Below are 16,976 nucleotides of genomic sequence, written 5' to 3'. Positions count from 1 at the left end.
GGCCGCCCCTAACTGAGGTGGCAACAGGAATCACCCCAGCAATGCCCACAGAGGTTCAGCAGCCTTAGCCCTTGGCTGGAGGGAAGCAACAGGCATTCCCAAGGCTTTCCCCAAGCTTTGCCTCCTCTTACCCGCTGGTTTGTGACATGGTGCAGGCACCACCAGACTGCATGCTTGGCTGTGGTGAGAGGATCACCAGCCTGTCAAGCTGGTGATGTGAAGAACAGTATTAACTGAGTAATTAAATCATTTCTGTAATTACTCTCACACAGTTATAAATAATGTAGGCCCACACGTTCTCTCTAGAAGCCACAATACCAAGAGAATAGAGGGTGAGGGATGCAAATGCAAATGAAAAAGAAATAATAACAATAATAAAAACACTTAACATTTATACTATACTTTGCATTTTCAAAGCACAGCGCAAACAGTAATTAAGAAATGGGTAGAATGACAGAGAGGAGCGGGTGACAGAAAGGGAAGGAGGAAAAGGGAGGGGAGAGGAAGGGGGCAGGCGCAGCACTGCAGGCCCCAGCAGGCTGCCAGCCTGGAGGACACACTGTCCAGCCCTGTGGCCACGGGGCTCCTCAGCCCTCACCGTCACGCTTCCCCCAGCGAGCTGGGGAGCACAGGCAGGGCCCTGCCTTGCTGGAAGCAAGCAGCAAAGCAAGCGGACAAAGCACTGCACTGGCCCCAAGCCAGGGCGCTGGCAGGCCGTGGGGGCCTCATGCTGGCAAAGAGGCACCAGGCCAAGTACACCCTGTGCGTGCACTGGGAGACCCACTAGCCTTTCCCCCAGGGGAGCACTGCTGCCAGCATGCCCCACATCCCTGCAGAGACTTCCCTTGCTCCCTTCCTCACGTCAGGTTTCTAGTCCTCTGTGGGTGAGTAGTTTAGGTCCTTCACACACTTGTCTTTTTCTCTGCTGCACACAGTTTTTCCTGCGTGGATCCTGATAAGATCTCACAGGAGAGCCAGTTCCACCCACCTCCAGCCCCAGCAAGGCCTGTGCAGCCCCCAGTCCACATGCAGTTTTGAAACACAGCTTCAAAGGGCAAGATCTCTTCAAGAGATTTGTAGCAAACATCTAAAAAGACTCTGCTGCATATACGCAATTTCTCATGGCTTATACCAAAGCCAAACTTGGAGCAACCTATGCCATGTGGCAGCAAACGCACATTTTCATTAAAAGTCCTTCCCTGTAAGACATCTCCAGACTTCAGCCCTTGCTCTAGAGGCCAGCGATGGCCAGGCAGAATTGCTGTAGGAAAACACACTAACATTTTCAACATGAACAAGTCACGTATCTTCCTTGCCACATTTTTAAGAGAGCTGTTTTATTCTCCAAATAAATAGAGAAATAAATCAATCAGCTTGAGGCATACACCTGGCATAGGAAACTTTGCTCAAACACTCATCGTCTGGCAAAGTTACAGGCAACCCCCAAGAGGATCTTATAATAGGGAATGCTGGGCAAGCTTACAATAGACGGTGCTATCAGCCCTGCATACAATAAGCTTTCCTGCATGCTGCAGCTATTCAGCCACCTCTAATGGGGGTTACAGCTTCTCCTCCTGGAGTCCAGATTTTCATATCAAGCATTGTATTTACTTCAGCTAGAAAAATTCATTAATTGCTCCCTGGCAATTAGGTAGCCTTTAGCTTTTGTACAGCTCAAAGTACTTTACAAAAACATCATTACTGTCTTCTTACAAAGGGCAAATTAACGTAGACAGAAGTTGAGTAGCTGTCTTAAAGTCATGTAGAAGGCTGTTTTAGAGCAGAGCTGCAATGAGCACTCTGGTTTACGGGACTTGATTCTGCTGGCCACAATGAACCCCTTAATCACTCCTCCTCATCGTGTGTTCTTTTGTTTTGTGTTTGTTTTTTTTTTTTTTTTTCCTGCTTGCCTTTAGACTCTCTACCTCCTTCATTCCTCCTTCCCCCAAAACATACATTTATTATCAGGAACCTCATAGATACACAGCTAGAAGCTATTACGAAAGCACAGAAAAAAAAGTACCTCAGTAGAGTATTTGGGGTATATTTTTTCCAATCACCTTCAGAACTTTATTTAATATAAGTCTTCTTTTTCTTCCCTACACCCCATGATCCTAGATTCATAAGAAGTTTTCCTGTAACTGATCTTTGCCACCTTCTTTCTCCACCACCTCTCCAGCCATATAACACATTCTCTAGCACTTTGTTCAGTCCTGGCTGAAAACCTGGTTGAAAAAAGCTGAAGCAATGTGCTTTCCACACTCTTCCACAAGGAGACTACAGCACATCCTAATAAAACTCAGTGTCTGAACTTTCTTCTTGATACACATACAAATGATATCTTTTCTCAATTCATCCTGTCTCTCCTTCTGGCAACTACCTAGTATAATTTTCTCTAATTTTAGTCTCTCTCTGTTCACAGCATATATAAATCACACCCTGACTCATTGTTCAGCCTATCTACAACATACACGTATAGCTGTTCCAGTCTTTCTTCATACATCAGTCCCTCCAGACCCTTAACAGGCTCACAGACTAAAATAATATTTTCTGTACTGTTTTTTTCCCCAGCCAGTGTATATTTAATTCCCTTAACTTCCTTCATAATCCATCCCCTCCAAACTTGGTTAATGAAGAAAATAAAAGGCAAAGAGAAGAGATTCCCTGAAAAGAATTGTTTCTCCCTGTCCCGCGGTTACAGGGGAATGATACGCAGATCTAAAGCAGCAGCATTGGGCAATTTCACACTCCATGTTTTCAATTTCATTTTGAGGCCAGTTTAGGGTAGGGACAATTTGAGTGTAATTAATTTAGATTTTGTGAGACAAGTAACTGCTTGGGGTTGTAATAAAGGACTGCCTGCTCCAGAATGAAGAAACTAATCTCCTTGTCCAGCTGGGGATGGCACAAATTGATTTAATACTTTTGTGTTCTTTGGGGTTTCTGTGGTTTTGTTTGGTTTTGGTGTTTTTGTTGTTTTGTTTGTTTGTTTAGTTTGTCTGTTTTGAAGAAAGAGTAATAATAATTACAAATAATGACGAGTCAAGATCTCATCAAGCTCCCAGATTTTCTATGGACAGTGCTCATGGATTTGGACATCTACCCAAACACCAGCAGCATGAAAGTCATGGTTAGAAATCTAGTAAGAAAGAACTTTTCCACAAAAGTCCTATTATTTGCCAGGACCAAGCTGGGTGGGAAACAACATTGTCCTCATTTCAGTACTTCTATTTCCATGTAGACAATGACAACACCTCATTTAAACATTAGTAGGAAAAAAGTTAACAGCTTCTCTTTCCCCCAGGCAGGTTGCAGGGGTTGCATGCAGAGCTAGGCAAGGAAAGGTCTTCTAACACTCAAAAGAAAACATCACTATAACAATAGGAGAAAACTAACACTGAGTACTCCTGGAAGAAGAATTATATGACCCAAAATAAAACAGCTTATAAATAGCTACAAAAGTCTGATGTAAAGGAATCAGACTTCAGGTTTGCTTGATGTACATCGTCTGGGACAACTTCTGCCAAGGGAAGGAATTGACTCCCCCCTGTAAGCTCCTTCACATTCAGCATCCTACTCCTGTCCCAGCACTGCCACTGCTCAAAAGCTCCACATGGTCATTTGGCAGGGCATGAGCCTCACTGGGGTCCCTCCAGATTTCCCCTTCCCCAGCCTTGTGCCATTCAAGCAAAGGTGGTGCCTTCAGGCTTCAGGTGTCCAAGGCTCAGGGCAGATATGAAGTGCATCAAATAGAAATGATTAGGAAAAAAGGACAGGAATATCTGGGGGAAAGCTATGTTTACCCTAAATACGTACCTAATACATTCATAAAAATAAAAGGGGGCTTTTTTTTTTTTTTAAGAAAAAATCAAGCTCCATACTCTTCTCTTGTGACTCTCAAGAACACTACTCCTCAAAGAAGTGAAAGTCTTCAAATGGCATTCCCATTTGAAGCATATAGGAGAGAAAGTAGAGGGAAGCTTGAAAAATTTAGAAAATATGCTATTGTACTATGATATTTAGTAAAAGAAACAATACATTTCTTTGAAAGGTCTTTTTGTTTTTTTCCATTGAAATAATATTAACAAGAGTACTTGAGCTCTTGTTTAGGAAATGAGAGTTAACATTGAAGGATTTAATGGCCCTGGGGAGAGGCTAAAGCTCTTAACAGTTCATTTCCAGGTTTCCTAATATCTGTGGGATTTTTTAATGCTGCAATTTATTTGTAAAGTAATAAAAATGTTCTAGGGAAAGTTTGAGATATTAATTAAACTCCACAGAAAAATGCTACCTATATTTCTTTATACAAAAAAAATATTTTTATATGGGTGGATTCTACACACACACAAACATAAATTACTGATCCACCTGGCCTATGATTACATGTGTATATTCAAGAGAAAAGCAACATTGACATACAATACAGGCTTTTATCCTCTATATCTGTGACCTACCTTTTTTCTCCCTCTCCAATTTTTACAGCAGACTTATAGTTTGAGGACACATGAAATTTAGTTCATTATTTGTGAGCTACACAGAGCTTTCATTTGGCAGCAAGAGGAAACAAAGTACCAAAAGCAAAAGAAGTAGATTAATAGTGTCCTGAATAAAAATACTAAAAGCTTGAAGGGGAACTGCTGATTTTTATTTATTTATTTTTTTTTTTTTTAAGATCAAACTCATCTTTGCTAATCACGAGATTAGTCTAAGAAACATTTAAGCTATTACTATCATCAAATGCATTTTCAGAGAAATGAAAATGCCTTGTGAAATTATATCAACTGCACATCATTTTGGAGGGGAAAAAAGGGATATAAGTCTTCTAACAACACTGAATCGTACTCTTTCAACATTTGCAGATCAAAATGCATCTTTCTTCCCTTCTAAGCATCGTTTTGTTTGGAATTTATTTCACTTCCTTTCATATAACCATTCAAAAGGAACTTGTCCTTTTTTTCCTTTTGTTTTTTACTGAATTTTTCACACAAAGGCTCTAAAAATTTCTGATGTCATCCCTAATGGAAATGAATCAAATTTCCATCTGAAAAATGAGGTTTGCATTCCCCATGCATCTCTATTATTTAACCTTTGGAAACCTGAGAGTGAAAGTGTTTTCCTTTTAATTACAGGTGTTCTGCTTTTAGCAGCACTGTCCCAGTGTCTTTGACTTTGTCCTGGTTTTCAGTCTATATCTATCTAGGTGCTCAGCTTATCCAACTAGTTTTGGCTTCCCTCTACCTGCAGCATCATTTTGCTACACTCTGACCTATAGCTAGATCCCTTCTCTGGTGCTTTACACCCACTGACCAAGTTTCAACATGCTTGCTCCCCACTGAAATGCCAAATACCACCATTGCCAAAGCAGCATGGCCCAAGCATGGAAAATCACCTCAATGTTCAGCATTGAAACAGAGAGAGAGTGTATCTTGGAAACCTGACAAAACAAAAAGAAAGGGGACAAGGACTTATGAAGCAGGGCTGGCAAGTTGGAGGAAAAATTGTAGCTTTGGTGTGAATGGGGGGTGGGAATGCAAGGTAGTAAAGGGAGTAGTGGAAAATTCAGCTCTATGCTGTGTAAGAAAAGAAAGGAGAACCTGGCCCAGAAAGGATCAAGGATTTTAGATTTCAGGTTAGTTTCACACAGCTTTTATATAGATTTTATTATAGGCATAGCCTTATTTCATAGATTATTCTTCCCTATCATTTTATTTCCATCAGCATGGCTACCCTGTGTGAACAAGTCCCAGAGAAAATAGCACGAGACACAGAGATAAAAGAAAATATAATCACACTCCTCTTCCAATATTTTTCCTGGGTGCTGCTTGTGCACCATTATGTTACTATAAAGCTGAACAGGACAAGCAGCTTTAGTAAAGCAATGAAACCGGGCAAAACTGCAAAAAGACACTTCTGCCAAAAATGATGGTCACCAGCTATGCTACAAGGCAACCCAAGACAATTTCTGTTCTTACCTTTTCTACTTTCATTATCAGCAAGTTGACTTTCCCTCTTATTAAAGAGAAAAAAGTCTGTCATTACAAAACAGACCAGTCAGCCAAATGGTGTGGTCATTTTTTAGGCATGTCTTTTCCAACACAGTAAGTGTCCTAGATCTGAACAACAATTTACTCTTCCTTTAAGATACATATAAATTTACATTGTTATTATTTCCTTTTCTGCAACTGCTCCTTTACCTCCTAGTTCTAGGAAGAAGTGATAGAAGGCAATATTTAAAGTATAATGAAGAGAAGCCCAGCCCAGGTTTCCAGTCTCATGTCTGCAAACACAAGATACTGGTTTGAGTGCTTATCTGAACTGAAGCTGCATTAGCAGCCTTGAAGGTTTCCTCCCGTCAGTCTCCTAACACAGAGCATCCTCATCAACCAACTACATCCACATTGTGATAGGACTGAATTTCTGCTTTTAAAAATAACTTGGGAGAAAGGAAAAGTAATTTTAAATACTGGAATGGGAGCAGATGTCACTGGTCACAAGTGCTTTGCAGTCCTCTGGACATGTGGCCCTAATTCCTTTTCGAGGTGTCAGCACCAAAACGAGGACCAGATAGATGTTCATTTGTAGGACTCAAAACGGTGCGGCCATTCTTACACTCTGTCCTACAACTGCAGGACTTGCTCCTCTGAGAGGAGCTAATATAGGGGCTACTGAACCCCCTCAGCCGTCACTCCCAAGCCATCCAGCCCCATCAAAGTGACTGCTGCAGCTCCCAACACCTGGCATCACTGCTGGCAATCTCAGAGACTAAAGGGACTGAACCAGTGGTGAGGAGAGTCTCCCTCAGTAAAGTGGTCCCTCCAGCACTCGAGTGCGGCACATGGTGTCTGTGCCGTACCAGTTTCCTGGAACTAAACCCAGATCTCAGTGTACACACATCATCTGGTCAATTTCTTCTGATGCCAAATTAGACAGATTAAATGCAATGCTTTGTAACAGCTAAGCAGGTGGGATTAGAGACATGAGCACCGAGGAGAGAAACAGCAAAAACATATGCAAATGACTATATAGTTATTGTACAAGGGAAAAACAGGGAAAACAAAGTCTAAATATTGTCTACAAAATCTAATCAGATGCAATATTAAAGAGCACAAATTTGAACAAAACAATCAGGAAATCCAGATGTTACATTTTCAGCAGCATACCTCCACCTGCTGTGTTACACCTAGGACAAGATTTGTGGCACTTCACTTGAGGCTCTACCCCAAATTGCTCTTGATGCCTTCTTCAGGAATCAGTGTGGAGACACAGGACTGTCCTACAAACATTTCATTGCACCCCAAGGTGCATGGGGATGAACTAGGTGGTGCCTCCTTCCCCACTGATTGTAGCAATGTGATGCCTACAGCTAGCAGGTAGCAAACTTTCAGATGGATGTTAACTGAGATGAAGGCAGCCTATGGTGCACATTGTACAATGTTTCTGTCAGGAGGGAGGGGGGGCATAAATTCAGGCTGGAAATCCTCTTTTTTTCTTTTTTGCCTGTAGTTTCATGTCTCAATTCACCAGCTTTACAGAACATTATGAAGTTAATTTCACACATGGACCCAAATTTCCTCACAGACACACTTATCAAACCCTCATTGAAGGTTAAACAGAATTTCTCATGCTCGTCCAGGGAAGGTGGTTCAACTGAGGAGGTTTTTGCTTTAACCACCAGAGAAGGCGTCAGTGGTTTGCACTCTTCTTTAGGTTTGCATTGGTGCTACTGATCGCAAACGCCCAGGGAGCACAACAAAACTCTAAGTGCAGGTCTAAACCTGTGAAATGCTGAGCGAGTTCGATCACAGCTGACTGCTGTGAGCATTGAAGGGATGCTGAAAGAAGCAATGTGTGCTTACAGGATCAAACCCCAGCCACACAACTCATTTGCGAACTACATGACTAAGGGTCAGTAAAAGAAAAGCCTCTGTCAAGGCCCTCTGTGGAAAATAGATTGTTAAGGACTTACCAGTCAGACTTCAGCATTTTCAGGAGAATATCAATGTATTTACTGTCCACCATATTTTAATTCATCACACAAATATTATCCATTAAAGATTACACACCTGTGAATCAGAAGCTCTAAAGGTCAGCCTTTTCGATTTATGCTGAAAAGAAATCTTGGCCTTTCCTAAAGCCACAGATCTTTGTATGTATCCTGCTTCTCCTGCCTGCAAAACTATGAAAAAGGGAGCTTGATAAAACAAAGATCTCTATTTATAAGGCTTCCACCTTTGAGCTCCCTGTGGGCTGCCTGCCTGCCAGAAGGCTCTTTAGAAGCAAGCTGGTGGAGTACACAGGGTGGCCGCATGAGATGCCACCTTCCCAAGGAGAGACGAGAGGGAGGTAAAAAAAAATCTTTGCCAAGTTCAATAGGCCAAATTCCTCTTTGAATTACAGAGGTGTAAATCTGATCTAATCCTACCATAGGCAATGGTGCTGTGCTGGATTTGCACTGCAGGAATCAGAAATCAGAACTTGGCCTGCCAAGCTCAAAATTGCAAGGACCTTTTCCCAGTGCTTAGGATGTCTGGCAACAGAGACACTGCTGCTTGTTCAAAGAGGATATAAAATGCCACCATAAGGATGAAATGCAGCACTGAAAGTAACACTCTAGACCTGTTTTGCACAGACATTGACAACCGCAGAACGCAGGAGAGCAATGAGTTGTTGCCTAATTCTTCTCAAGAAAGAAAAATCTCATTGTGGGTAGAATGGGGCATAATGACTTTATCACAACTGTAACTACTGAAGGACAGAGAAAGAAATGCCTGTGATTCTATTACTCAATGCCTACTTTAGTTCAAAGACTGATCTGAGAAAACCTGCATATTAAATGTACATTTGGCAACTGAACAGTTGGTCAAAGAGTGAGAAAATATCTTGTGATTAACCTATTCCCAGCTACTCACCTATGATAACCTGCACTGAATTAGTTACTTACAAGGTAAATAGAACAGAAAATGCCTGATTTCTCAAGTCCACTAGATCTCTTTCTGAGGAAAAGTTGCCACATTGGCCAGCTTACTTCCCCCTTTCACTCAATTACACCTGATTCTGCCTAGTTAAATCTCTCAGATTTGCTGAAGAGTGACCTACAAAAGGAAAAGACTGTCAGCTTGATCCCCAGATTGTTTCTTTATGAAAGTGTGGTCAAGAGGTTCTTCTCAATAAAGGGGCTTTCTTGCACCAAGCCTGCAGGGAAAAGGGCAGCTCACTTCTCTTGGATATTCCAGCCAGCCCACAGCAGCTTGGAGGCCATTGTCAGCCACGCTGTCTGGCCCAATGCACGCTCAGGCATGAATTTCTGGGTCCCCTGCTCCTCCTGCCGAGGAGATTTCTGTCAGGTCCAGCTGTACACCATGCATGCTCCCCTAAGCTGACACTTACCAGCTGGCCAAAGATAGTGCTCTCTGCATCTTGCTGTGTTCCAAAGCAGTGGCAGGAAGGCCTGTTTGTGCAGTTAACTGCCAAGAATACTAGCTTGGGTTGGGGAAAACAGCGAAGTGTCAGTGATATGATGGAATAAAATAAAGTGGAAACAGCTGGACTGGTTCAGACCAGTTATTTGCATTAGCTAACACCTATTTAACTTCAGGAGCTAATGAACACTTCTGAGAGACGATAGCTTTATTAAAGATTCAATTATTTTTCAATTAAGATGTAAGAGCTGTATTAAGCATCTCTGAAAATGCCACAATGTCCTCCAGCTCCGTTCAGGGAAAACCCAAGCTAGCATTCTTGGCACTTCCCAAGGTAAAACACTAGCAAAAATAAAACCCTAAAAAAAATCAGAATTGTCAGAGGCTCTTTACGCTTCTTAAGGAAGAAGAGAGCTCATTCTTTTGCAGCTCTCTTCTATCTACTCCTTTACCTCCTTGGTTTTTCCTCTGTTGCAGATAATTCCACATGATTAATAGGCTCTTCTCAGCAGTGCTACACACAGTTAGCTCTTTTAATCTCTCTTTGAATTTGAGTCTCTCTAATCCCCCAGCCCTTCGGCCCCAGGAGACTCCACCTGAGGATCACAGACTCAGATAGCTCTCTCTGTTTTAAGTTTCAATCTGCGGGTTTATAACAGAAGAAAGTTCAAATGTACCTTATCTGCCATGATCATAGAGGAGCCTCCATGAATGCCCAGGATGGGAGTGAGGGTCTGGGCAGAGATGAAGTCCAGGATCTGAGCAATGGCTTCCTGGTCTGTGTCATCAGCAAATACCACCCCTTGAATCTTCCGATCTGACATGAGGTCACAGATGCGGGTGATGATGCTCTTGGGATCTGTCTCATTCATGGCCACCAGCTCCACCCGGGGCACCACTGAGAGGTGGTGGAAGTCATCTTTCTCGTGTGCATCTTTGATGGCCACTTCGTCTGAGGTCCCCACCAGGATGACTGCAATGCCAATGCTCGGGTGGCTTTTCTGGGCATGGGCCCCGCTCCCTGTTGTCGCGAGGACTGCCAGCACCAGCCAAAACTTTGGAGAGTAGCACTCCACCCTGGGCCTCATCTTCGGCTCTTACACTCCCTAAACAAAGAAATAAAAGGAAGGGGGGAAGGTGAGAGAAAGTGATCAATTGATAAGTCAATCATGCACTCAACCCTTCAAGGCAGATCCATCGATCCTCCTCAGCCACTGCCATCCTCCCACCAGCCCTTCTTGCTCAATGGCCAGTCCTTCAGCTGCATTCAGGACTCTATTAAATAGTCAGAGGGACTCAAACTAGAGTCGCAGTCTCTACCTCAGAGTTTGGAGTCACCTCAGAGAACAGCTGTCAGCAGAAGATGGGATCATGTCATCTCCCTGGTCCCATGTCACACTGAGACCAAAGTCAAAACTGATTGAGAATTGTCCTTTGACGGCTGTTCAGCTGTCTTTGTGAAACTAATTGCTTATGTCAAGCCCATGTCTAAGTGCTTGCCCTCAACACAAAGAAATTATTGATGCTTGTGATCGGTTTGGCCTTCAGCTGGAGGTATAGCAGAGAGGCTGAAGGGACCAGGCAGACAGGACACCCTTTTACTTTCTCAGCACAGTGCCTCTAGAATAAAGCGAGGACAATTGTCAAGGCCATTAGATGGATGTGGGTGTGAGTTACTCTGTGTATGCATTGCATGCAGCCTTCGTACTAAAGGAATACACACTGCTCCAGTCCATAGTAGTTCAGTCATATGCCTTTCACCAACACAACATCCTTTTCTTTTTAAAACGCCAAGAACACAAAATTTCCTAATGGTCATAGCTAAAAATGGACCAGTGTAACATGGCGAAGACATTCCCTTCAAGACCAACATGCCAAGTCTTTTTGCTAAAAAGGAGAAAAAATCCACAGAGCTCATAAAGGTTCACCATCAGCTACCACAGCCAGGGATGTTACAGTGATCTTCTCCCTGAACACGTCCACTTTATTTTGTAATCACAACAGCAGAAATGGAAAAACCCGATGAGGTCATCTCTCCAGCCCCTGCCTGAGCAGGACAGCTCCCTGTGGGATTGTTCCTAGCTCTTTCTTTACTCAGTCTTGTTTTAATAATACCTCACATTTCCACAGCTCTTTTCATCCTCAAGACACTTCACAGACACTAATGAATTAATACTTGCAGCACCTAGGAGGAGTAAGCGTTATCAAAATCCTCCTGGTCTGGGGACAAAAACAGAGCAGTGGCTGTTCTGTGAGAGGCAGCACTGTTCAGCACTCCCATCCAGGGCCACTTTGCTGTCCCAGGTAGATGCCAAGCATTTCAAACTAGAAAAGACTTCCTATCAGCTCTTCATGCCCATAAATCTGCTCACCAACAGCCGGGTACACTTAGAATAAACACATCCACCCTGCATTTCGTTGCACTACATCACTGACCCTCTCATCTTGGGAACCAAGAAACTGGAACCTTCCATACCGTTGACTGCTGCATGTCTCTCTGTCAAGTGGATAGAAGGCTGCAGCAGCAGGGACAAAACAGGATTTTTTGGGGAAGTTGGAAGTCCATCCAACAACCCCACCGAACACCAGTCACCCCTAGAGAGAGGGCACAAGGGACTCCATCATGCCCTGCCCAGGATAACACAGAGGCTCAGCATGTGCTCCCTCATTGCCATGCTAAGCAGAGAGAATGTATCCTGCATTATTACCACCAGATAAATAACCACATAATAAAATAGATAATAAATACGCACCGGAGGAACCAAATCCACTTAGGAGGCTGAAAGGAACCACAGGTACGAAGCAGCAATCGATTCTAAACTCTGACGGATCCACTTTCTGAGAGATGCTCACAAGAACCAAGGGACTTCAAGAGTTTGGCAAAATGAACAGCTAACTTCATTCCAGCAGGACTGTTATCCTCCAATTACGAGTCACTAAATTAGATTCCTTCACAGTGAAATGCAGTCCCCACTCCTGCAATGCTTTATTAACTTTAATGCACTCTGTACGCTCTGTCTCTCACTCTCTCGCTCAGTCCCTTTAATGCTATATTTGCTCTCTTTAAAATATGTCTCCTGCGATCTCTCTGCAGAGTCTCACACTGTATATTACGCTTGGTTAGGCAATGGCTAGCTGTGATGCCCAGGGAGCAGAGTGTAGGTTTTTCCTAGCCCCTCTCCCACCAGGAATGCTTTACAGGGCCTTCCAACACAGGGTTCAGAGAGCAGCAATGCAGGAGCTATGCAGGCAAATGAGGCAGCTGTCTGCTTTCACACCCAAATACAGACTTTTCCCACAGGGAAAAATGCTGGCCAAGAAACCCGTTCCCTTCTCTTCACTTGCACCAAAGCCAATAAATCTCTAGCATCTACCTTCAAGGGCCAGCAGATGAGAACACAGATCTTGAAGAACACTTAAGTGCCAACCTACTGCATGTCTGGCTCAGGGGATGTGCCCCCCAGACAGATCTTCTCTTCAATACAAGATGATAGGTTTCCCTGTAAAGCATCAGAAATTCAGCCTTCAGCCAGAGACACAGGGAGCAGCCAGGCCTAGGAAAAATCTAATCTAAAAAGGTCATCAGTGCCTCCACAGCTGACCTGGCATCTCCCTCCACTTTGGAACCTTGGCCATGAGCCCTCTCCAAGAGCAGGCAGAGAGATGCCTGTGTCCACCCAACCACCCAAGGCACTTTTCCTCTGTCTCTTGCTCATATATAAGTTCTCTGTCATGCTCACTACGTGTTTCAGGAACACGGATGGCCTACGTGCCAGGAGCCAGCATCCGTCTGCAGCAATTACAGGTACCAGGTTCAGACTGGGCCCCCTGGCAGGACAGGACGCAGGGATGTAACAAGGCAGAATGCCAATACATCACACCCAAAACAGGGCTGGTGGTACCCCATTAGCTCCACCAATCAGCCCCAGCACACTCCCACAAGGCAGCAGCAGGTTCACAGCACAGAGTTGCACTGCTCAAGTGCAGTCCGTTGGAGATAGGAACGGGCATCCTGGCACCAACCCCACCTCTCCTTCCTCCTCTGGTCTGGCTCACTATCAGCTCTTTTTGAAGGTAAGCTAGTGAAGGGGTACACAACCACAGACTTATTGTAAGATTAAAATGACCCACAACGACTGTGAGAAGGTGTTTTTGCATACACAGCAGCGAGTTTTATCCATTAATTTTGGCAACGTTTAAGTGCAAAAGTTTGAGACGCCCAAACGAGGAAACACTGGAGGCACTATAGGGACCCTCCTTGAGGGCTGTCTTTTTTCCAGTGAGCATTTGCAAATTCACATGGAGAAATTCATAAGCACGTGACAAGGTTGCAGTTGTAGAACAGGAAATTTGCTCCTAGTTGTTTCAAGTAACTTCAATATTCCTAGACTCTAATTTCACCAGTCAAGAATGACTTTAAAAATGTGCTAGGATGTTTTATGACAAAATATTTTACGTGAGTAGTTTTTTCCCTTGCTGGTGATGTGGGGCAGCATAGTGTCTGGGAGGCTTTTCTGTGCTTTTGCCACTCCAAAACAATTCAGCAATTCCTAAACTCCAGTCTGGCCAGTAACATCTTTCACACGTTATTCCACGCTATTACATTCTCCCTTACTCCCTGGTATACAATATATGTCAGGGATATTAGATAAAGTGGTTTTACAGACATATCTATATTTAGGTATAAACATGCCTGTAAAACCATTATACCTCTATAATCTCATTTTACTTACCAATAAAACACATCCACCATTGTAGAGGAATGCAGCATCTACTTAATGCTGCAGAGCAGTGTTACACAATCACTGTTAAAACGAGGAGGGAGAGTTAACTTTCCCAATTGAAAATACAAGAGAAAGGTAGGTAGTCAGACAGTAATTATTCGGATTGGAATTTGGCCAGGACCAAAGGTTAGATTGCTTTAAAATATCATGAGAACTTTATTTGACACTGCATTTTATGTGGATCATATCTAAGATAAGTATTAATAGAAAATTATTAGGCTGCACAGGCAAAAATACAGCTCAGCATTTAGAGATATTTCTGGACTATATTTCAAAATACCGAAAGTACACAAATAGGTCATTGTGCATTCAGCCAGGCAAACTGTAAATAAAGTGCTGCTCAGCGTACAGCAAGGCAAGACGATCTTTAGGTGGGATAAAGAAACTGAGGCAGAAGGTGGGCTGGTCCCAGGAGCTTAGGGTCAGTTCTGTTGTGTATTGATGCTGGTGCCTCCATCCGCTGCAGCTTTGCCAGAAGGGCAGCAACATGCGACAGCCCCTTGGGAGAGTAATTGCAGGCCCCAAAACCCCACTTCCAAGCTAAATTTAGCAAAAAGAAAGGAATTCCTGTAATACTGTGGTCTCAGACTAAAAGCTACATTAAAGGCAGCTTTCCTAGTAAGGAGGAAGACAATGGTTGAGATAGGAGGCTGAACAGCATCAGCAGTGTGAAGGGAACTTTGTAGGGATGCGGGCTCTACATTGGAGGAAGAGCATCACCTACAACTTCCAGACTTTCCTGGGGAGCCATGGGGAGGTTCATACCAGAGTGCTTTCTGGACTCTGCCCGCTGGGAGCTCTGATGAGGTCACAGGACTTCAAGCCACAGAATCTGAATTCAACAGCTAGTTTTGCATCTGCACCAACTGTAATGCTAACTCTCAACCCTACCTGATCACTAGCCCAATTCCAATACTTACCACCACACCTGTGGCCGAGCTACTACCTACAGATGCCCTACCATCTCCAGTGTTACTGGAGACCGTTTGAGCATTGTTGGACAATGAATCAGAAACCAACCCTCATGTTTCCAGCCCTAGTTGTGGGTAAGAAGAAATCCATCTCAGCTGTGAGATACTCTAGAAAGCTGGCAGGTGCTTTGTGCCTTGTATCCAACACACCACCAGGGAACAGCACAGCGCACTAGGAGCCGTAGGGAAGTTAACATTGCACTAGACAAGCTACTGGGCTGTCTGGCAAGAAAATACCTGTATGTCTGGACCAGAGAGCACTATTTCTGTGCTAATTAACTGCAGAAGACTGTGGTTTTGGTCTGCTACCTGCCTTACAGGTAAGCTGCAGGAGCTGAGAAGACCCAGGAGAAGAAAGGTGTAGGATTGATTTAAACCCCATATATTGTTACTCCTAAAAGCTGGGGTGCAAGGCTGTAAATCAAACCCTTCTCTAACTCACTGATTTTTGGCAATCCAATTTCAACTTAGGACAGCATCCCATTCTTACGGCTAATACCACCTCCCCACTCCAAACACACTGCATGTAGTCTACCTCTGAAGAAGCAGTCCTCCCTTCCTAATGCTGCGTTGTCCTACCACAGCTTCAGCCCAGACTATTTGTAAACTGACAGCTCCTGTGCTGCTGTGCCACATATTACTGCTCACCAGGTAGGTGACATAAGTGCGCATAAATCTCCTGGCTCGTGTCCCTGTTGTTCCAGGAACTTTGTAAACAGAAACAAAGATGAGGATGAATCTGGGGCACAAAGGATGTGTCCTGGAAGCACCTGCACACTTCAGGTACTGATAAACAGAATAAATGACACTGCAGGAAAATATCCGTACGTTCAGAGCAGGAATATGGCAGTGTCTACAGATATCAGAAAGTTCCACGTCCAATGATGAATGAAAGAGCAATGCAACACCTGGACCAGAAGGGTTCATTATAGCGACTCTGACTGAAATCCCTTGCCGTCCCCTGGAAGGAAAGTGGTATGTAGGTTCAGTTCTATTCACAATCTATTTTCTTTTAACCTGTCCGTTCTTTATTAAACCAGATAGAAACTCCTCCCCGGCCTGGCCAGTGTCAAATTCATCCCATAGATCACATATTTACTCCTCCCCATCTCCAAAACCTAGATTGCTTCTGTTTAGGTCTATCCATTCAACAGGTCTATCCAAGGATAAGGTCCAAAAGGCACTTCCCTTTTCCTGCCCCACATAAAGGAGAAGAGTAGTTCTCTCCCTGCACTTGAGGCGGTACAAGGAACACTTTGATCATCAATTAGACCCAAATCATTCCCAACAGATTAAGAACTGTGTCTCATTATTGTAAGCTTGCCCAAGGGTAAATTCCCAGTGTCCTTCCCACTTCCTCCCACCCACATATTTTACATATCATGGGGATAGCTGATACAGCCACAGCCTCCGAGATTCTGTTGAGTCCAACATCAAGTGATTCAGAGAAATTACACGTGAATATCCTCTCCTTAATAGTCTTGCCCTTCCCCCAGTCATTTCAGTATTGCTGTCTGCAGCATCTGCTTTAGCACACGACCTGCCCTGAAACAACTCAAACAATAGGATTACCACCACTAGAAGATGACTCCAAGGATCACATTTAGAAGCGTTTCTCTAAACTCAGCCTAAATTTTCCCTTTACTCAGCTATCCTGTTACTTCAATAATATCTCCTTCATTCAGCCTAAACAATTTCTCCCTCTTGACTCACCATTTCCACCCTGAAAACGCTTGTAAGATGGTTATCTGATCACCCCTTGGGACTGTCCTCTGCTGCAGCTGAAGTTCAGCTGTGTTCGT

General features: G+C 43.6%; 1 protein-coding gene across 3 annotated transcripts in view; it reads right to left on the bottom strand.

Moving 5' to 3' along the window:
* GRIN2B (glutamate ionotropic receptor NMDA type subunit 2B) overlaps positions 1-16,976 on the bottom strand; it is a 216,325-nt gene that overhangs the window by 153,137 nt on the left and 46,212 nt on the right. For all 3 annotated transcript variants that reach the window (XM_040555144.1, XM_040555172.1, XM_040555133.1), the window contains one exon: positions 10,097-10,525. In XM_040555144.1, coding sequence (XP_040411078.1) covers positions 10,097-10,507 — 411 coding nt within the window. In that variant the 5' untranslated portion in view covers positions 10,508-10,525. The remainder of the gene's footprint in view (positions 1-10,096; positions 10,526-16,976) is intronic.

Source organism: Cygnus olor, chromosome 1, assembly GCF_009769625.2.
Source record: "Cygnus olor isolate bCygOlo1 chromosome 1, bCygOlo1.pri.v2, whole genome shotgun sequence".
In the NCBI taxonomy this organism is placed as follows: Eukaryota; Metazoa; Chordata; class Aves; order Anseriformes; family Anatidae; genus Cygnus; species Cygnus olor.
This window is presented reverse-complemented; position numbering and strand designations above follow the sequence as displayed.